General features: G+C 47.8%; 1 protein-coding gene across 1 annotated transcript in view; it reads right to left on the reverse strand.

Moving 5' to 3' along the window:
• BFSP1 (beaded filament structural protein 1) overlaps positions 1–16,674 on the reverse strand; it is a gene marked incomplete at both ends in the record, with an annotated part of 37,967 nt that extends 21,293 nt beyond the window's left edge. The window contains 2 exons of the mRNA XM_081256767.1: positions 10,787–10,847; positions 16,301–16,674. Of these exons, the coding sequence (XP_081112893.1) occupies positions 10,787–10,847; positions 16,301–16,674 (435 nt within the window). The remainder of the gene's footprint in view (positions 1–10,786; positions 10,848–16,300) is intronic.
• Between the last annotated feature and the right edge of the window lie 680 nt (positions 16,675–17,354).

Raw genomic sequence — 17,354 nt, forward strand, 5'->3', positions numbered from 1 at the left:
TTTTATCTCATTGATCTTTTTTTTTCAATAAATTTATTTATTTTATTTATTTATTATTTTTGGCTGCGTTGGATCTTCGTTGCTGCGCGCGGGCTTCTCTTGTTGCAGAGCACAGGCTCTAGGCGCATGGGCCTCAGTAGTTGTGGCTCTTGGGCTCTAGAGTGCAGGCTCAGTAGTTGTGGTGCACGGGCTTAGTTGCTCCGCAGCATGTGAGATCTTCCCGGACCAGGGCTCAAACCCGTGTCCCCTGCATTGGCAGGTGGATTCCTAACCACTGCGCCACAAGGGAAGCCCATATCTCATTGATCTTGTTTGGATCAACCAAATAGGTATGAGTAAGTATTTGCGCTCTTCATAAGATAGTGCTGTGATGTCTGGAACTGACTTAAATTCTTCAACAATTCAGCGAGATGCTACAGATCCAAGTTCCTTGCCCCCTCTGCCATGCCCACCTGCCAATACCTGAGGGCTTGCTAAGTGAATTTTTACTGACTTCCTAATGACTTGTTAAAAAGCATGATGAACGTTAGCAATGCGCTCTCACTGACAAAGGTAGAAATGTGGTTTGCTAAAATATTTAAGATACTCCCTACCACTGCGTGAACAGAGTTAAGACAGTCAAGGCATGTGGACAGGCCAAGATATTTTGAGACACGTGCCATCCTGGTACTAATAGCGTTTAGGTTCCAGGGAGGCATTAGGCCTGCACTCTTAGGAAAGGCACTTGATTCCTTATAATCGTTCCTGTAAAAGACCACTGGTGTAGGGAGATATGATTGTCTGATGCTGACAGCAAGGATACCAGAATCCTGACCCTATTGTATCACCTGCCTTGAATGAGCTTTTCATGCAAAGTGTTGCCTTAGCACTTAAAACAGCAGAGATCTGAGACTTCATGGAGCCTGGAAAAGAGGCTGTATGAACCTTAGGGGAGTGCATCAGAAAAAAGGCTTATTTAATAAATATCCATTCGCGTGAATTTGGTCTGAAACTTCAGCAAGATTGTCAGGGATCGGCTAACCCTCACCCAACTCAAACCTCTGAAACTATTTTATTTACCCAAGAGAACTTCAGAGTTTATCTTAAAGAACTTAAGAGTTGTGCTAGATCAGATTGGTCAATTTGCAATCGTTAGCAATGTACCTTCACACATGCCTTTTGTGTAGGTTTATGCAAGCAAAAATTAAATAAGTTGGGACTTCCCTGGTGGTGCAGTGGTTAAAAATCCGCCTGACAATGCAGGGGACACAGGTTCGATCCCTGGTCTGGGAAGATCCCATATGCTGCGGAGCAACTAAGCCCGCGAGCCACAACTACTGAAGCCCACACACCTAGAGCCCATGCTCCACAACAAGAGAAGCCTGCGCACTACAATGAAGAGTAGCCCCCGCTCATCGCAACTAGAGAAAGCCCGCGCGCAGCAACAAAGACCCAATTAAGCCAAAAAAATAATAAAAATTATTTTAATTAAATGTTATTCTAATACAGGGTTGTCCAACCCTCAGGCATAATTTTAAATTTCTTAGTAGCCCCATCAAATAAAAGAAATGGGTGAAATTAATTTTAATAATATATTTTATTTCACCCAATATACCCAAAATCTTATCATTTTATCATGTCATCAACATTTTAAAAGCTACTGATGAGACATTTTCCTTTTTTCCAGGCTAGGTCTTTGAAACCTGGTGTGTATTTCACACTCACATCACATCGATTTGAACTCTCTGCATTTTGACTCCTCACCAACATGGCTGGCTAGTGGCCCCTGCGCTGGACATCAAAGGTCTAGAGAACTGATTTTAGACACGTAGATCATCTTGTCTTCCTCAGTGTCTCCTGCTCTAGGGTGAATCCCACACCCCTTTCAGCCTCTAATTTCCGGTTACCAAATCCTTTCCCATGAAGACTCTGAAATCCCTTCATGGATACCAGGGATGCCAACACTGGGCAAACAGATGGGGAGGGAAGAAGGGAAGGACCCCAAGACCCAGAGCCGGTTCCTCACCCGCAGCCCCTGGACTCTCCTGCATGCTTTCCCCGAGGTGCCACCCACTTCTCAGCCCTGGAGCTGGGCCTCCGCTGTCCAAGCTCTGCTGCCCATCCAGAGAAGCAACAGCATGTGCGAAAATCACACCCTTTAAGGGACCCATCCATGGTCTGAAGTATTATTTTTAAATCAGAAGTAAAAGAATGAACCAAATTATTAAAAGGGATGCATGTCTCCAGGTACAGGGCTCTGAACTAAAATAATGTGAAATCTGTCTTTGGGTGTTTTAGCTTCTGGGCTCATTCTTTTGATAAATGAGTTAATCAGTCACTGACTTTTGATACGCTCTGCCTTCAGGAGTTTACCATCCTGGGGGCTTAATGATGGGTCCTCAAATCTTGTGTCACAGGGATGGTCACACAGAGTACAATGAAAACACAACAGTATTGTCCTTGTTTCAAGACCTGTGCTGCCCGACTCCCCCCTCCCCAGCCCTCGCATTACTGATGCTCTTGTGCAAACGCCCCAGGGAAGGTGGGAGGCCCCTTGGAGGTCCTGGTGAATGGCTTTCTGAATTACTCAGGACTGTCACATAAGCCTGGGGAAGCCCCTTCATGAGAGACATGGTGAAGGAAAGAAAGCCTGGGTGTCTTTCCAGCGGTGGGAAAGGGCTGAGGAACCAGACAGATCCTGGGTAATTTACAGGCCTTGGGAAGGACAGAAACCAGGGCAGTCCCAGCAATCTAAGCAGCTGGGGTCCACGGCACAGCCCTTGGGATGACCCAGCTCCAAAGACATTCATCTCTGCCCCCAGGAGTCACATCTCTGAGAGAGAGCTGCGATTGGCCCACATGGTCACATGACTGTCGTCTTGCCGACAATCCTACTGGGACCACACTGACGGGAAGGAAAATCAGCCCCACCCCCTTGAGGCACAGTGGTTCTTTGTAAAAGTGATTCTCAGCTCTGGGGATGGGACACTGCTGAGTGGGTGTAGCTAAATCCGGGTCAGAGACGAGGCAGTGCTGGGTGGAGACCTGAGCTTCACCTTCACCTTTGGGATGCTTTTCTACTCTCCCCACCCTCGGCCCCTCAAGACTGCTGAGGATGGAATGGGGCAGGGAATTCTCAAACATCTTAATTTTTACCAAAAATTCATCCACAATTGATACACAATTACTGGAGCTGAAGAACTGAAAATGAAGTTTCAAGGACCTTTCGTGTTATTACCTATAAAGGGATCGAACACTCAAGATTTTAGAAATAGAAGGGACCCTGGGACTTCCCTGGTTGTGCGGTGGTTAAGACTCCAAGCTCCCAATGCAGGAGGCCCGGGTTTGATCTGTGGTCGGGGAACTAGATCCCACATGCATGCCGCAACTAAGAGTTCACATGCCACAACTAAGGAGCCCTCGAGCCACAGCTAAGACCCGGTGTAACCAAATTAATTAATTAAAAAAAAAAAACAAATAGAAGGGACCCTAAAGGTCATTGGTCCTCACACTTTTTAAAGCCACACGTGTCATCCTTCAAACAAAATATCCCAGGGAAGCCAACATACAGAAGGAAAGCAGAGATGTGCTTCTTGAAGGACATGACGGGGGGACAGGAACCCTGATCGGCTGGCAACCCTCTTCCCTCAGAGGCCCTTCAGCAAATCCATGGAACCCGAGGGCTCTGACAAACGCAGCTCAGAAACTGGAGTCTCACCTTATGGACGGGGAGATATCGCACCAGTGGGCCATTCAGCTAGTTAACAGTGGTTAACTGGAGATAATGGGAATGCGATCTTCCCTCTACTAGTCAGGAGTTGAGGGCTGAGTCCTGACCCTGTCCTGCAAGGTGCTTGCTGTCTGTCCCCCACCTCCCTCTCAGGGTCAAGCCAAACCACCACTCTTAGGTCCCATCAGTCAACCTTTAAAAGAGTGATAGTAAAAGGCCAGCCCACATTCGTCCTTAAAAGAGAGAGTAACCAGATGCTCTACAAGCACATTCTCTTGGTTTGAAGACAATCAGCTGATAAATTGCCCGGGAAAACTCCCAAAGGTGAGTAGCTGCCGCTGGAATGTGCAGTTGCTGATACGGGGAGAAGAATTTGTTTGGAAGTGTTTTCTTTTGTTTGCACCAGAACTCAGAAATGTGTAGACGCTTGTGTTTTTATTATGCTTTTGGATGCTGTCAGCTGCATTTTCAAAAGCTCCACCAGCCGAAGTGTCTAGATTTTTCCAAATCGAGACTCTGGGCCAATATTCTAATTTTAGAAAACACGCCAGCCCTGATACTGTGTATGTTTTCATCTAGGCCAGTGGTTCTCAAAGTGTGGTCCCTGGACCACACCATCTGGAAATGATTAGAAACGTAAAAAATCTGGTGGATCCCAGACCTACCGGATCAGAATTTCTGGGGTACAGGCCCAGGAATCTGTGTTTTAACATGCCCTCCAGGTGATGCTGATGCACAGGAAGTTTCAGAACCGCTGGCCTAGACGATTTTTGAGAAAGTAACTGAAGAAATAACTAGAGTCCTATGTACCCTTGAAAAATCAGCCTTGCCAACCCAGTCACAGAGATGCTAGAAATCCATTAAAAACCCAACTGTCTGTATCCACACGTAGCCCCAAATCCAGCCCAACTAAAAAAATAAACAAAAACCCCCAAAAAACCAACTGCTAAAGAATGGGTATTCAAATTCATTAAGATTTCTAGTTAATTAGGGTTTGATTTTAAAAAACACCTACTGGGCTTCCCTGGTGGCGCAGTGGTTGAGAGTCCGCCTGCCGATGCAAGGGACACGGGTTCGTGCCCCGGTCTGGGAAGATCCCACATGCCGCGGAGCGGCTGGGCCCGTGAGCCATGGCCGCTGAGCCTGCGTGTCCGGAGCCTGTGCTCCGCAATGAGAGAGGCCGCGGCAGTGAGAGGCCCGCATACCGCAAAAAAATAAAATAAAATAAAAATAAAAAAGCACCTACTTCAATCCTGGGCATCAAAAACCTTTCCAAAAATGTTAGAGCTGCTTTCCTTCCAGGGCTCACGCTGACCTGGAGGAGCTGGGCACGTCCCTCCACTCCCCACCCTCCCTCTTCCCACCACCTCGCCTTCCTCGACTCCACTCTCACCCTCTTCATCCTTCCTCACGCTTCCTCTGCCTTCTGTTCTTCCAGCCGCCCACCGCCAGCCTCCTCCTAAACTGTTCTTCCCCAGATGGCTCTCCTCTTCTCCAGAAGTTCATTTCCAGCCTCAGAGGAATTCCTGGATGTATGAAGGCTTGTAGCCCTGAAATCAAAAGCTTCGTGCCCCATCCTTTCACCCCCTGAACTCCCCTGCCTCTTGCTCCTTTCCAGACACGCTTAAGATACACGACTTACGTGGAAAAGCACATACGGCAGTATTTCCTAAAATTGTTTTCCGGTGAAAGCATTCGACTAGCACCTACATCATTTTCAAATTGGCGATATACATAATGAGTCCTAGAGATTAGCCAAACCCAAATATCTCAAAGTCATCAGTTCTAGGGACTTCCCTGGTGGTCCAGTGGTTAAGACTCTGTGCTCCCGATGCACCGGGTTCAACCCCTGGTCAGGGAACTAGATTCCGCATGCTGCAACTAAAGATCTTGCGTGCCACAACTAAAGACCTGGCTCAGCCAAAATAAATACTTTAAAAAAAAAAAGTCATCAGTTCTAATAACTTTTAATGGAGTATAATCTGTAAAAATACTGAATCACTATGTTGCACACCTAAAACTAATATAATAGTGGGAATCAACTATACTTCAATAAAAAATTAAGAATAAAAAACAAAAAAAAAGTTAATGGACAAAGATAAAATAAAAGTCACCAGGAATGCTTACCACATCCAAAGGCTGAAAATCTGAATAACTTTGGCCCGAGTATGTACGTAGTATGCTTAGGAATTTATTTCATTTCAAAGTGCATAGTAAGGAGTGGCTTGCCTTAACTTATTTGGCTGTTAAAAATACAGGCATTCTGTTCTGGAGGTTTAATTACCTGGGCAGTATACATAGATGGAAGCTTTATGAACATGGTGGCAACCAGTCCTGCCCATACATTGTGATATTTTCCAGGCCAGACTCAAAGACTGGGTCAGAGATTCCTAGTATACCCCATTTCACATGGCCACACCCAGGGATCAATCCCTTCCAAAGGGACCAAAGGAAATGGACATAAGGCTGCACTGACAGTAAAAACCCAGTTGACGTGATGTCTGTAGACATTCAAAGCTTTGTCAGCTAAAATCAGTGATATGACCAACAGCCAACAAGATGTGAATTCTACTGTACCATTTCACCTCCTTCTTCTCCAGTGACCATCTCAGTGGACAGAGAACCTGAAGGTCCAGCTGGCTGACCCTTGAGGAGCTGTCTTAATTTGAGTTTTCAGAAGCAGACCCCGAGGCAAGGACTGGGAAAGGGTCCCTTATTTGAGAGGTAATCCCAGGAGCACTGGAAGGGGTGGGGTAGTGACACAGGGAAAAGAACAAAGCCAATAAAGGTGTGGAATGAGCGGGTTCCCACTTGGGCAATGGGCTCAGTCCTGCTGGGGACCCCCCAGGAGACTGGGAAACTCACCTCTGAACTGTCAGGACGAGGGGTGGGCCAGCCAGGGACTCATCCACCCACTCCTGTCCCCCAGTGGCTGAGGGTCGCCCCTTGGGTGCTAATGCCCACACTTCTGGACTGTGCCCCCTGCGACTGCAGACGTTCCCAAGCCAGACAGATGCAGGAGGCTGCCAGCGGGCTCAGCATCTCTATGTGACATTGAGGGCAGCCTGGGGGGATGGACAGGGCACCAACATCTAGTGGGAAGTGGCCACCTTCACACAGAGACTCCGGCTCTGTGTCTGTCTCCTGAGAGACAGCGGTTCCCTGACTGTCCTTGGGAGGGAGAGAATGAGCCATGGACACAGAGCACCTCGCTGCTGCCCACACCTGCCGCAGGTGGGCTGTGGGTCTCTGAAGTTGTTTAGCCTCAGCAAGGGTAAGTTCCCCCATGACAGAGGGGCGATCGGACCGGGTTATCTGAGGGTAAAATAAACAAAATCCAAAAGGCTGTTCCGAGGCTCCCGTGAGCTAGTGCAGGGACCTCCCGATTCCCTGTATTTGCGTCCTGTGTCTGTGATTTCTGCTACATCCAAAATCTTCTACTATTACTCACCCCGTATTTTTTTCAAATTGATTCATGTTTATTGACATGCATTTAAAAAGAAACTTTTTTTAATGTCACCTGCTATAGGGAAAAGGTAGTCATAAAAATAAATTCACAGCTATTAAAAAGCTGTTCCTCCATGCACTCCCACTCCACCAGGGGTATGCAGCCACTTCCCGAGAAAACTAAGCTGGCGTCCATCACATCACGTGACCTGTAATAACAACTGTAACAGGCAGGTCACGTGCATTATGATGTCATTTAACTCTCACCAGGCATGCAGACGGACACCTGCTCCTATGGTGGTGGGAACTGGCATTGCTCCCATTTTCCAGATGAAGAAGTTGAGTCTCAGAGAGATGAAGCCTCACAGATACTGAGCGACAGTGTGAAGGGTCTTGCTAGCAGGCTACCCTCCTGTTCTGGATGGCACAGTTCTTGTGGGGAGAAGTGTCTTTCCCTGGACCCGGGAACAGCCACGCCGATGCCTGTGCTGCCCCCGCCCGCCCGCATGCTTGGTCCCATCTTTCCCCAGACCCTTCGTAACATTCTCATGGGACTCATACCCCAATTGTCCACATGCTACATCACAGTATGACGGGGGGAAAGGGTGGAATGCCTTTCCCTTATTTTTCATTTTCTTTCTACTGTCTTATTTTTCTACTGGGAATAGGCATTGCTTTTGTAATAAGAGAGAAAAACAAACAAACAAACAGAAGATTTGAGCTTGTTTTTAAATCCAGTGTCACTTGCCACCAAAGGTAAAAAGAAGGACTAAGTTCTTTCTCTCTCTTCTTCAAGGAATGCCCAGGATGGCACCATGTGAGCAACAACCTTAGGGCCCAGTCCAGAGACAGCCCTGCTTGCAGGGAGGACAAATAGTCACAAAGCAAAATGAGGTGGTGCTGCGGAGGGGCTGAACTGGCACCTAAAGGTGAAGGGTGTCAGGTGCCTCTGTTCCTGAAGGCCTCGGCCGATGGATGAGACGGCGGCCCCACCTGACAGCCTGGAATCGCCACTAAAAACACAAATGGGGGTGAGCCACAAGTGTCAGCTGAAAGCTGAGTGAGGTCAAATGCTAATAAGGCCCCAATCCACTCAGACTTCCAGCAGGCCTTGGGTCCTTGCAACCCAGCTCAGAACACGGCCAGTCATGAGCTGTGTGCTTAGGGCTCCCCTGCAGGACACCCTCCCCGCCATCTCTGTGCTCACTTCTGGGTGCCCATCTGTTCCATTGGCCTGAGACAGTCCAGCTTCTAACAGTCGACCTGTGCAATTACTGACAGCATCTCCTTCACACAGTGTCCCGAGTTGGACAATACATTAGATGCTCACACAGAGATAGTCACAGAAATATCATACAGTCAGTAACATACACAAAGCAAAATTCAGTGTCCCTAGAGTGTAGTTCTGACTTTCCCACCAACTAGCAGAATAATCCTAGACAACAGACGTTGGACGAAGCCAGGAAATCAGTGGCAAACACTCCGAGCTAACCCTGAGCTAACCCTGACTGTCTGAAGTTGCCTGGGGTTCCATGTGGAGAAGAATCTTATTTTTTTTCATTTATTTTATTGAAATATAGTTCATTTATAATGTTGCATTAATTTCTGCTGTACAGCAAAGTGATTCGGTTATACACATATATACATTCTTTTTCACATTCTTTCATGGTTTATCACAGGATATTGAATACAGTTCCCTGTGCTCTGCAGTAGGACCTTGTTGTTTATCCGACCTATATACACTAGTTTGCATCTGCTAACCCCAAATTCCCAATCCATCCCTCCACCACCTCCCCCTTGGCAACCACAAGTCAGTTCTCTATGCCTGTGAGTCTGTTTCTGTTTCATAGATAGGTTCATTTGTGTCATATTTTAGATTCCATATATAAGCAATATCATACGATATTTGTCTTTCTCTTTCTGACTTACTTCACTGAGTATGATAATCTCTAGGTCCATCCGTGTTGCTGCAAATGGCATTATTTCATTCTTTTTTATAGCTGAGTAGTATTCTGTTGTATATAAATACCACATCTTCTTTATCCATTCATCTGTCGATGGACACTCAGGTTGTTTCCATGTCTTGGTTATTGTAAATAGTGCTGCTATGAACACTGGGGTGCATGTACCTTTTTTTTTTTTTTTTTTCCGGTACTCGGGCCTCTCACTGTTGTGGCCTCTCCCGTTGCGGAGCACAGGCTCCGGACGCGCAGGCTCAGCGGCCATGGCTCACGGGCCCAGACACTCCGCGGCATGTGGGATCTTCCCGGACCGGGGCACAAACTCGTGTCCCCTGCGTCAGCAGGCAGACTCTCAACCACTGCGCCACCAGGGAAGCCCCCCCTTTTTTTTTTTTTTGCATGTATCTTTTTGAATTAAGAGTTTTGTCTAGATGTATGCCCAGGAGTGGGATTGCTGGATCATACAGCAACCAGGTGGAGAAGAATCTTAAGGCCACATCTGGGCGCAGCAGGGAAGGGTGATCGATTTTATCAGCAATGAGGTTAGGGGTGGGGAACGGGGAAGGGGGAAGGCAGCCAGGAACCCTGAACAAGCAACCCTTCTAATACCAGTTCCCATAGGTCCTTCCCCTCTGACATCTGAGCTCTGAAATAATCAGAAAAGGATAATGCTTACAGCTCTTTGCCATCCCTGGTTTTGTCCAACCTCTGTGGTCCACAGTTATTCTGCTATCTGGTAGTCAAGTTCTCCTGGCTACAGCAGAAAATCCAATCAGTTAGGATGGGGATGGAGGATCCAAAGAAGGAAACTGCCCCTGCAAAGAACAACTCCACCTAACCTTTGCAGGAGGGTCTCCAGCAAGAGGCTAAGAATCCTGGGGCCTCGCACAGGGTGACTCTTCATGCTTCAAGAGTGTGGAGCTCTAGGGTAAAAGGAAATTTCGTCCTCTGTTCTCTTGAGACTTTTCCTGGGGAGGAGTAATCTCAAGACTCTTAGCCAACAGGATAAGGTAGCATTGCATCCAAATAACCACTGCCCGGAGCAAGTTCCCTCTTAAGTTTGGTGCAAACAACAGCCAGTCTCTGTAACGCTGGCCCGTTTTGATAGCCAAGCAAACCAATGAGCTTAACCGTCTAGGGATCTCTCACGAGCTCATTTAGCTTGTGGTAGAGGAGTGTGTGTGTGTGTGTGCACTCACTCACAAAGATGTAGTTGAAATTACAAAGTCAAGAAGGAGAGTGACACACAGACATAGAGAACAGACTTGTGGTTGCCAAGGGGAAGGGTGGTGGGGGAGGGATGGATGGGGAGTTTGGGGTTAGCAGATGCAAACTAGTGTTTGTAGGATGGATAAACAACAAGGTCCTATTGTAGAGCACAGGGAACTATATTCAGTATCCTGGGATAAACCATAATGGAAAAGAATATGAAAAAGAATGTATATATGTGTATAACCGAATCACTTTGCTGTACAGCAGAAATTAACACAACATTGTACGTCAACTATACCTCATTAAAATAAATTTTTTAAGAAAGAAGGAGAATGACAGCAAAAGAAATAGGGGAATCCTGAAAGAACACAAAGAGGCAGTGCGTGAAACAATCGTTCAGCCATTTAGCTCAGTCTGGTCGTGAATCTACTCAAACCCGAGGACGGGCTCAGCTCACCTTGTTTAGCCGTTTGAGCATGTCTTTCAGCAGCAGCTGACACTCGCACTCATTTTCATACCTGCAGATGGGACACAGAAGGGATAGTTGGGCAGCTTCCGCGATCCGGCACGTGTGGTCACACAATCAGCATTCAGTTAACCTGAGTCCTACCCCCTCTCGTTAAAGGAAGCAGGAGCTGATGCTGCATTTTGGAGCCCACTTCTTCCCAAACTTCTGCACGTCTCGGCACACGCAGGAAGTGCCGCCAGTGGCACCATAGATGGACAGGAGTCTCCCAGCCCGGAGTCCCAGCCCCAACCCCCCAGTGCCCCCTCCCAGCCACCCGAAGACGCAGGAATCAGATCCCAGCACACCTGTACCCCAAGTGCGGCGGCAGCACAGAGACTGGGAGGCTGTACTAAAGACCTATTACATCAAACACCACTAACCTGACCTGGTCCGGATACCCTCTACTATTGTATTTATCATCATGTGTCAGCTTTTCTGGATTATGCCATTTAATCCTCACAAAACCCTGGAATACAGCAGTTCCTGTTACCCCCTTGGGAAAGATGAGGAAACCGAGGTTGAGAAACTGGCCCGAGGCCTCCGCAGGTGCTCCTGGCACTTCACCCGCATCTGTGCGGCCTTGCCCTGCAGAGCAAGGGCCTCCTGTGGGGTGGCAGGCAGGGCAGGCTGGACGGGTCAGAGAGTCAGTGCCCTTGGGAGCAGCCTGCAAGCTCTGACAGGGCGAGTGGGTACGTACACAGCCTGGCTCCCTGGCCCTCAGCTGGGATCACTGAGGTGTGCTCCCCACCCCGCAGGTGGCCTCCGGTGGCCATGCAGGTAACTTGCCGGGTGATGCACTCAGTGTTGGCTCCTTCCCTTCCTGCCTATAACCTCCTCACTCTGCACTGGTGCTCCCTGATGCCACCTCCCAAATAAGCGACTTTCTCAGGCTCGGCTTCAAGGACTCCAAACTAAGAGAGGGGTGCAGGACTCAGATGTGAGTCTGACAACAAAACTGTGTCCTGACAGCCACACCGTGCTGCCTGGGTAGAGCAGGGACACCCTCAAAGTTAAACCTACACAAGATTAATAAAGCAGCAGATACTAGGAGCAGGTGTATTTTTTTCTCCTAGTCGACTTCGTCCCTGGACTTCTAAAAAATGGTAAAGATCAAGGAAGCAGAGAGACCCCAGAAATCATTCTGGTCAGAACGAGTTTCCTTCTAGGGGGAATTTCACCCCCTGAAGAAAAAGAGAAAGCCCCTTCCCAAATGAACCCCCACCTCGTTCCCTGCAAGTTGCCCCCAATATCCATTCTAATAGGACTTAGAGCCTGTCACGTTTGGTGGCCACAGGGCTGCCTAGAAGGAAGACTGCATTTCCCAGCCTTCCCTGCTGCTCAGTGTGGTCCTGACCAATGCGATGTAAGCATGTCTGTGGCCCCTTCCAGGTATCTGCGGTACGAGATGGTGTAGGTGTGTCCTTCTGCATCCCTTCCTCCTGCACCTGAAACATGGATGCCGCCTTCTTGAGGACCACACAGAGCCTTCTGGGCCTTGAATACTGTAGGGTGCCGTACAAAACTGTTAGTCCAGACCTTACACAAGAAAGAAACAGGGGCTTCCCTGGTGGCGCAGTGGTTGAGAATCTGCCTACCAATGCAGGGGACACGGGTTCGTGCCCCAGTCTGGAAAGATCCCACATGCTGCGGAGCAACTAGGCCTGTGAGCCACAACTACTGAGCCTGCGTGTCTGGAGCCTGTGCTCCACAACGAGAGGCTGTGATAGTGAGAGGCCCGCGCACCGCGATGAGGAGTGGCCCCCACTTGCTGCAACTAGAGAAAGCCCTCGCACAGAAACGAAGACCCAATGCAGCCATAAATAAATAAATAAATAAATAAACAAACAAACAAACAAACAAAGAAACACACTTCTGTTTGGATAAGCCAATGTCAATTTGGAGTTTACTTGTAGTTGAAACTAATCCTAATTAGCACTCAGCCCAACCCACAAAGCATCGCTTTCTGTGTCCCTGTACACCCGTGCCACGGGTTCAAGTCAAGGACTTTATACTGTGACAGATGCTGGGAAACCATGCCTCAGAATTAAAAATCTTGACCTCAGGGAAGAACATGAGGTATAGGAACGCTGTTCTAAGTGTTCCCGGTTCTAGAGCCACCTAAGTAGCTCAGCTATAACCAGTAAGCAAAATATATTTGCATCAGTTTTACTTTTCACACCAGGATGTTACATTTAACAGTTTCTTTTCTGTGTGGCTCTAATGGAGCCAGAAATGATGTTTTTTAATGTTTAATTAGCTTTAAGAATAAAACTGTTAACAAAATTTAATTTTCTTATTGCTTTTTCCTGCTAAAAACATCCAAGGATTTCTGTAGCTTAAAAACATATTTAATAAACAACATATTAATGTGATTTTCATGCTTAGACAAGCCTAGATATTTTATTACAGACAAGTGATTTCATTATAAAGAATTCATTGTAAGAATTCATGATATATTCATATATTCATAGAAGTGAATATAAAAGTGAATTCATAAAGTGGAAAAAAACACTTTGGCTTCAATTACCTGATTGTTTTACAGGATTATTTTTGGTTTTCAGCAATTTGGATAATTGACTCTATTCATCATTGTATTTTGGTAGTTTTGTTTTCATTTGTATTTAGTTTTTATTTTATTTAGCCTTTGTTTGATGTGCTGAAGACCTGATTTTGAAATTATTCAACTATCCAGGTAAAGAGCATGCCTAACAAGGCTGCATATGCCTTCCTATTTCTGCATTAATTTCACCTGGTTCTGGCTAATCATCACCTCACCTCTGGAATTAAACCAAACTCGATGTGTGTACCCATGCATGTAGATGGGTATGATGTTTATAATGATTTTCAAGTCCCACTACTCAAGTTAAAACATCAAAACTTCCCCAAGGGGGCAATGGGAGGGAATAAATTAATGAGAATTATCAAATAAATCACAGAGCCTGAAGGGTCGGCTCCACGATGGACATACAACTCAGAACATACAACTCAGAGCCAAGTAAAATCAGGAGGACTCAACATGGCCACTCCTCCAACGAGGGCTCCTGGGAGTCATGCTGGCCCAGCCAAATCACAGCTGACTGTGGCCCAAGGACCACTAAAGGCCATGTGGGGATCTCAAGTACTCTGATGACCCATGGAACTGCCCTGGGTGTCAACCAGCATTCACTTCCATTCTCTTTAGGGAACATGAGCTTAGTATGAATAAGTCCTACCTTTGGGCCTCACTCCACAGGAGTCCAAGAACAGCTTCTCTGTAAGACACAGTGTTCTAGAAAGGGTATGGGCCTAGGGTGAAAAACCCAAGTTCAAGTCCTGCCACCCACAGGCCCTCTGCAAGGCTCAGTTTTCCCTTAAAGGGTCACAGGGATTTTCAGGTGCCTTCTTCCAGCTGCAAACCTACTTCTGTGGATCAAAACCAGAAACAGGGATTTCCCTGGTGGTCCAGTGGTTAAGACTCCATGCTTCCACTGCAGGGGGCACGGGTTTGATCCCTGGTCGGGGAAATAAGATCCCACATGTGCAATTTGGCAAAAAAAAAAATGAAAACCAGAAACAGAAGGACTGATGGGAATGGAATCGATGCTTATGATCTGATAAATATGCTCAGTACCCAATGCTGAATACCCTGCCCACGACTGGGGTTGAGAATGTGGAACTCAAACACAAAGCACGTCTGAAGAAAACCCTCTGGCTACCCTAGACCAGAGGTCCTCAAACCTGGCTGTTCACTGCAATCACCAGTGGAGCTCATTTAATATAAAAAACCTGGGCCCCACTTGAGGTCCAGGATGGGGCCTGCACATCTGTATTTTTTAATTAATTTATATAATTTTTAAACAGATAAATCTCTTACATGGTTAGAGACTTTTTTTTTTTCGCGGTACGCGGGCCTCTCACTCCAGACGCGCAGGCTCAGCGGCCATGGCTCACGGGCTCAGCCGCTCCGCAGTATGTGGAATTTTCCCTGACCGGGGCACGAACCCACGTCCCCTACATTGGCAGGCGGACTCTCAACCACTGCGCCACCGGGGAAGCCCTGGTTAGAGACTTTTTTAAATGATAGAAAAAGGTAAAAGTCTCCCTCTCACCTCTGCTCCTACTTCCTTATTCCCATAGGTAACCAGTATTATTAGGTCTTTGTGTGTGCTTGTGTCTTGTTTTTTCTTATAAAAGCAAAAAATCTCTACTCTGACCCCCGTCTTTTTAAAATGGATGATAATAACACACTATTTTTTTCACAGTTGCACAGTATTCCATTGCATGAATGAAGCACAATTTTAAACCTGACTCCTATTAACAGGCCTTCAGGTTGGTCCCAGGCCTTTGCTATTGCAGATCACACTGCAGTGAATATCCTGGGGGACATGCCCTTTGACACCTCCTGGAGTGAGTATCAGAGGGTAAATTCCCTGAAGTGCCCAGCTGAATCAAAGCGCACACCCATTTATCACCTGGAAAGATGCTGACAAATTGCTGAGCATCTTTTTTCTTTGAATAGCTTTTTGGGTGATTTTAACACATTATTCAGTCTGTCAAAAGTGGGGACATTGCCCAGGAGCAGGACCTCTGAAACTTCAAGGTTGTTAACTTAAACGACGAATCACCTGGGGGTCTTTTTCAGAGTCTGATTCAGGAGCTCTGGGGTGGGCCCAAGAGTCTCCATTTTTAACAAGATCCTGGGTGATGGCAATGCTGCTGGTCCATGGATCACACTTTGAGGGGCCAGACACTAGCAGGCACACGCTGAAGCAATGTCCAGGTGTCCGCTGTGATGCAGTGAAGGCCGTTAGACTTAGCATGCTCAAGACTTGAATTCCAGTCCCAGTGCAGCGATCCACCAGCTGAGTGACCTTGCCCCCAATCTCTACATTGTCTGAACCTCAGTCTCCTCATCTGTAAACTAGGTGCAGTACCGTCTATAACAGGATGAGGCTGTGAGGATTAAATAACATCGACACATCTCAAAAACACTGTGCTGAGCAGAAGGAGCCAGACACGTAAGAATATGTCTAAAAGATTCCAGAACAGGCAATAGTAATCTATGGTGACAGAAATCAGAACGCTGAGTGCCTCTGCTTGGGGGGACTGGGGAGAGGGAACCAAAGGCTGGGAAAAGGCAGAAGGTAACTTTCTGGGGTAGAGGAATATCTTGCTTGTTTTAGTAGTTACATGGGTATCTATTAATACATTCGTCAAGCTCATTGAGCTACACACTTAAAATCTGTGCATTTCATTGCATGTAACTTAGATCTAGACTCTAAAAGACATTAACAGCAAATTACACCATTTCATGCAAACCGTGACGTGCCACCAAAATGGAAGCTAGTCCTATCTTAGGGAGATGCAGCACGTGCGTGCCTCTGCTGGGATGAAGTCACCGGTCTCCTGGGCCCGGAGACGGCCCTCCCAACTCCGGGGGCAGCGCTCTCCCGGCCCGTTCGTTACTCCCATGGCTGCGCTTACTTGCTTTGGAACTCGCAGAGGGTGCGCTGCGCCTCTGCGCCCTGGCGCTCCAACCGGGTGCGCTCGGCAGCCAAATCCCGGGCGCGCTGGCGGTTGCCCTCGACGTGTCGGGCGAGGGCATCCTCGGGGCCGGCCAGCTCGTCCAGGCGCTGGAAGGCGTCCAGCTGCTTCCGCAGGACGGCGTGGCGCTGCTCGAGCGCCCGGGCCCGCTGGACGTGGGCGGCTACACGCTCGCCGAGCCCCTGAAGCTGCGCCAGGCTCGGCGCGGCCGCCCGGCCCTCCACCAGGCTGTCCGGCGCGGCGGCGTGCGCCGCCTCCTCGGCGCGCTCATACTGCTCCTTGCGGGCCTGGAAGACGTAGCTGCGCCGGTACATGACTCCTCTGCGGGCGACCGTGCAGCCGGCTCCCGGAGGCCCCTTGTCGAGACAGCAGCGCGCTAAATAAACATCGGAGGCCCCTGGCACGCCGCTGGGACGTTCCAGAGCCGACCAGCTGTTGCTCAGCGCTGCGCCCAGCCTCGGGGGAGAACAAAAGAGCGGTCGGCCTGCTTTTGTGCGCTGGATTAGCGGCCCATACAGCTCTGGGGGTTGAAAGGTTACATTGGGCAATGTGGTTTTTGTTCCGTGATTGTTAAAGCCCGCTGTTTTATGAGTAAATGGAGGGTCAGGAGGACAGGAGAGGCATGCCTTTCTTGTGACTGCTTCCACTGGGAATTGTGAAGGAAGCCCAAGGGAGCTTGTTAAACTTGGACTAGACGGAGAGCCCAAGGACCCCTGGCTTTGTCTCCTCTCTCTTTCAGTCAAGCTCTCAATGCCAGAACTTTTTAACAATACCATTTTCTTTTCTGATTACTTAAGCGATTCTTTTTCGTAATTGCAACATGACATTCAGGACCCCTACTTACATTAGGGGTTCTTAACCGTGGATGCAAAATCAAATGGCACCTCTGGGTAAATTGTGCAGTGTATTGCAAGTAAGTTCTTACTGATACTGGTGCATGTTTGTAACCAATCTCTTCTTTGTACAATAACTCAGAAAAGTTGTCCTTATTATA

Source organism: Mesoplodon bidens (genome assembly GCF_964165515.1).
Source record: "Mesoplodon bidens genome assembly, chromosome: 15".
NCBI classification, from domain to species: domain Eukaryota; kingdom Metazoa; phylum Chordata; class Mammalia; order Artiodactyla; family Ziphiidae; genus Mesoplodon; species Mesoplodon bidens.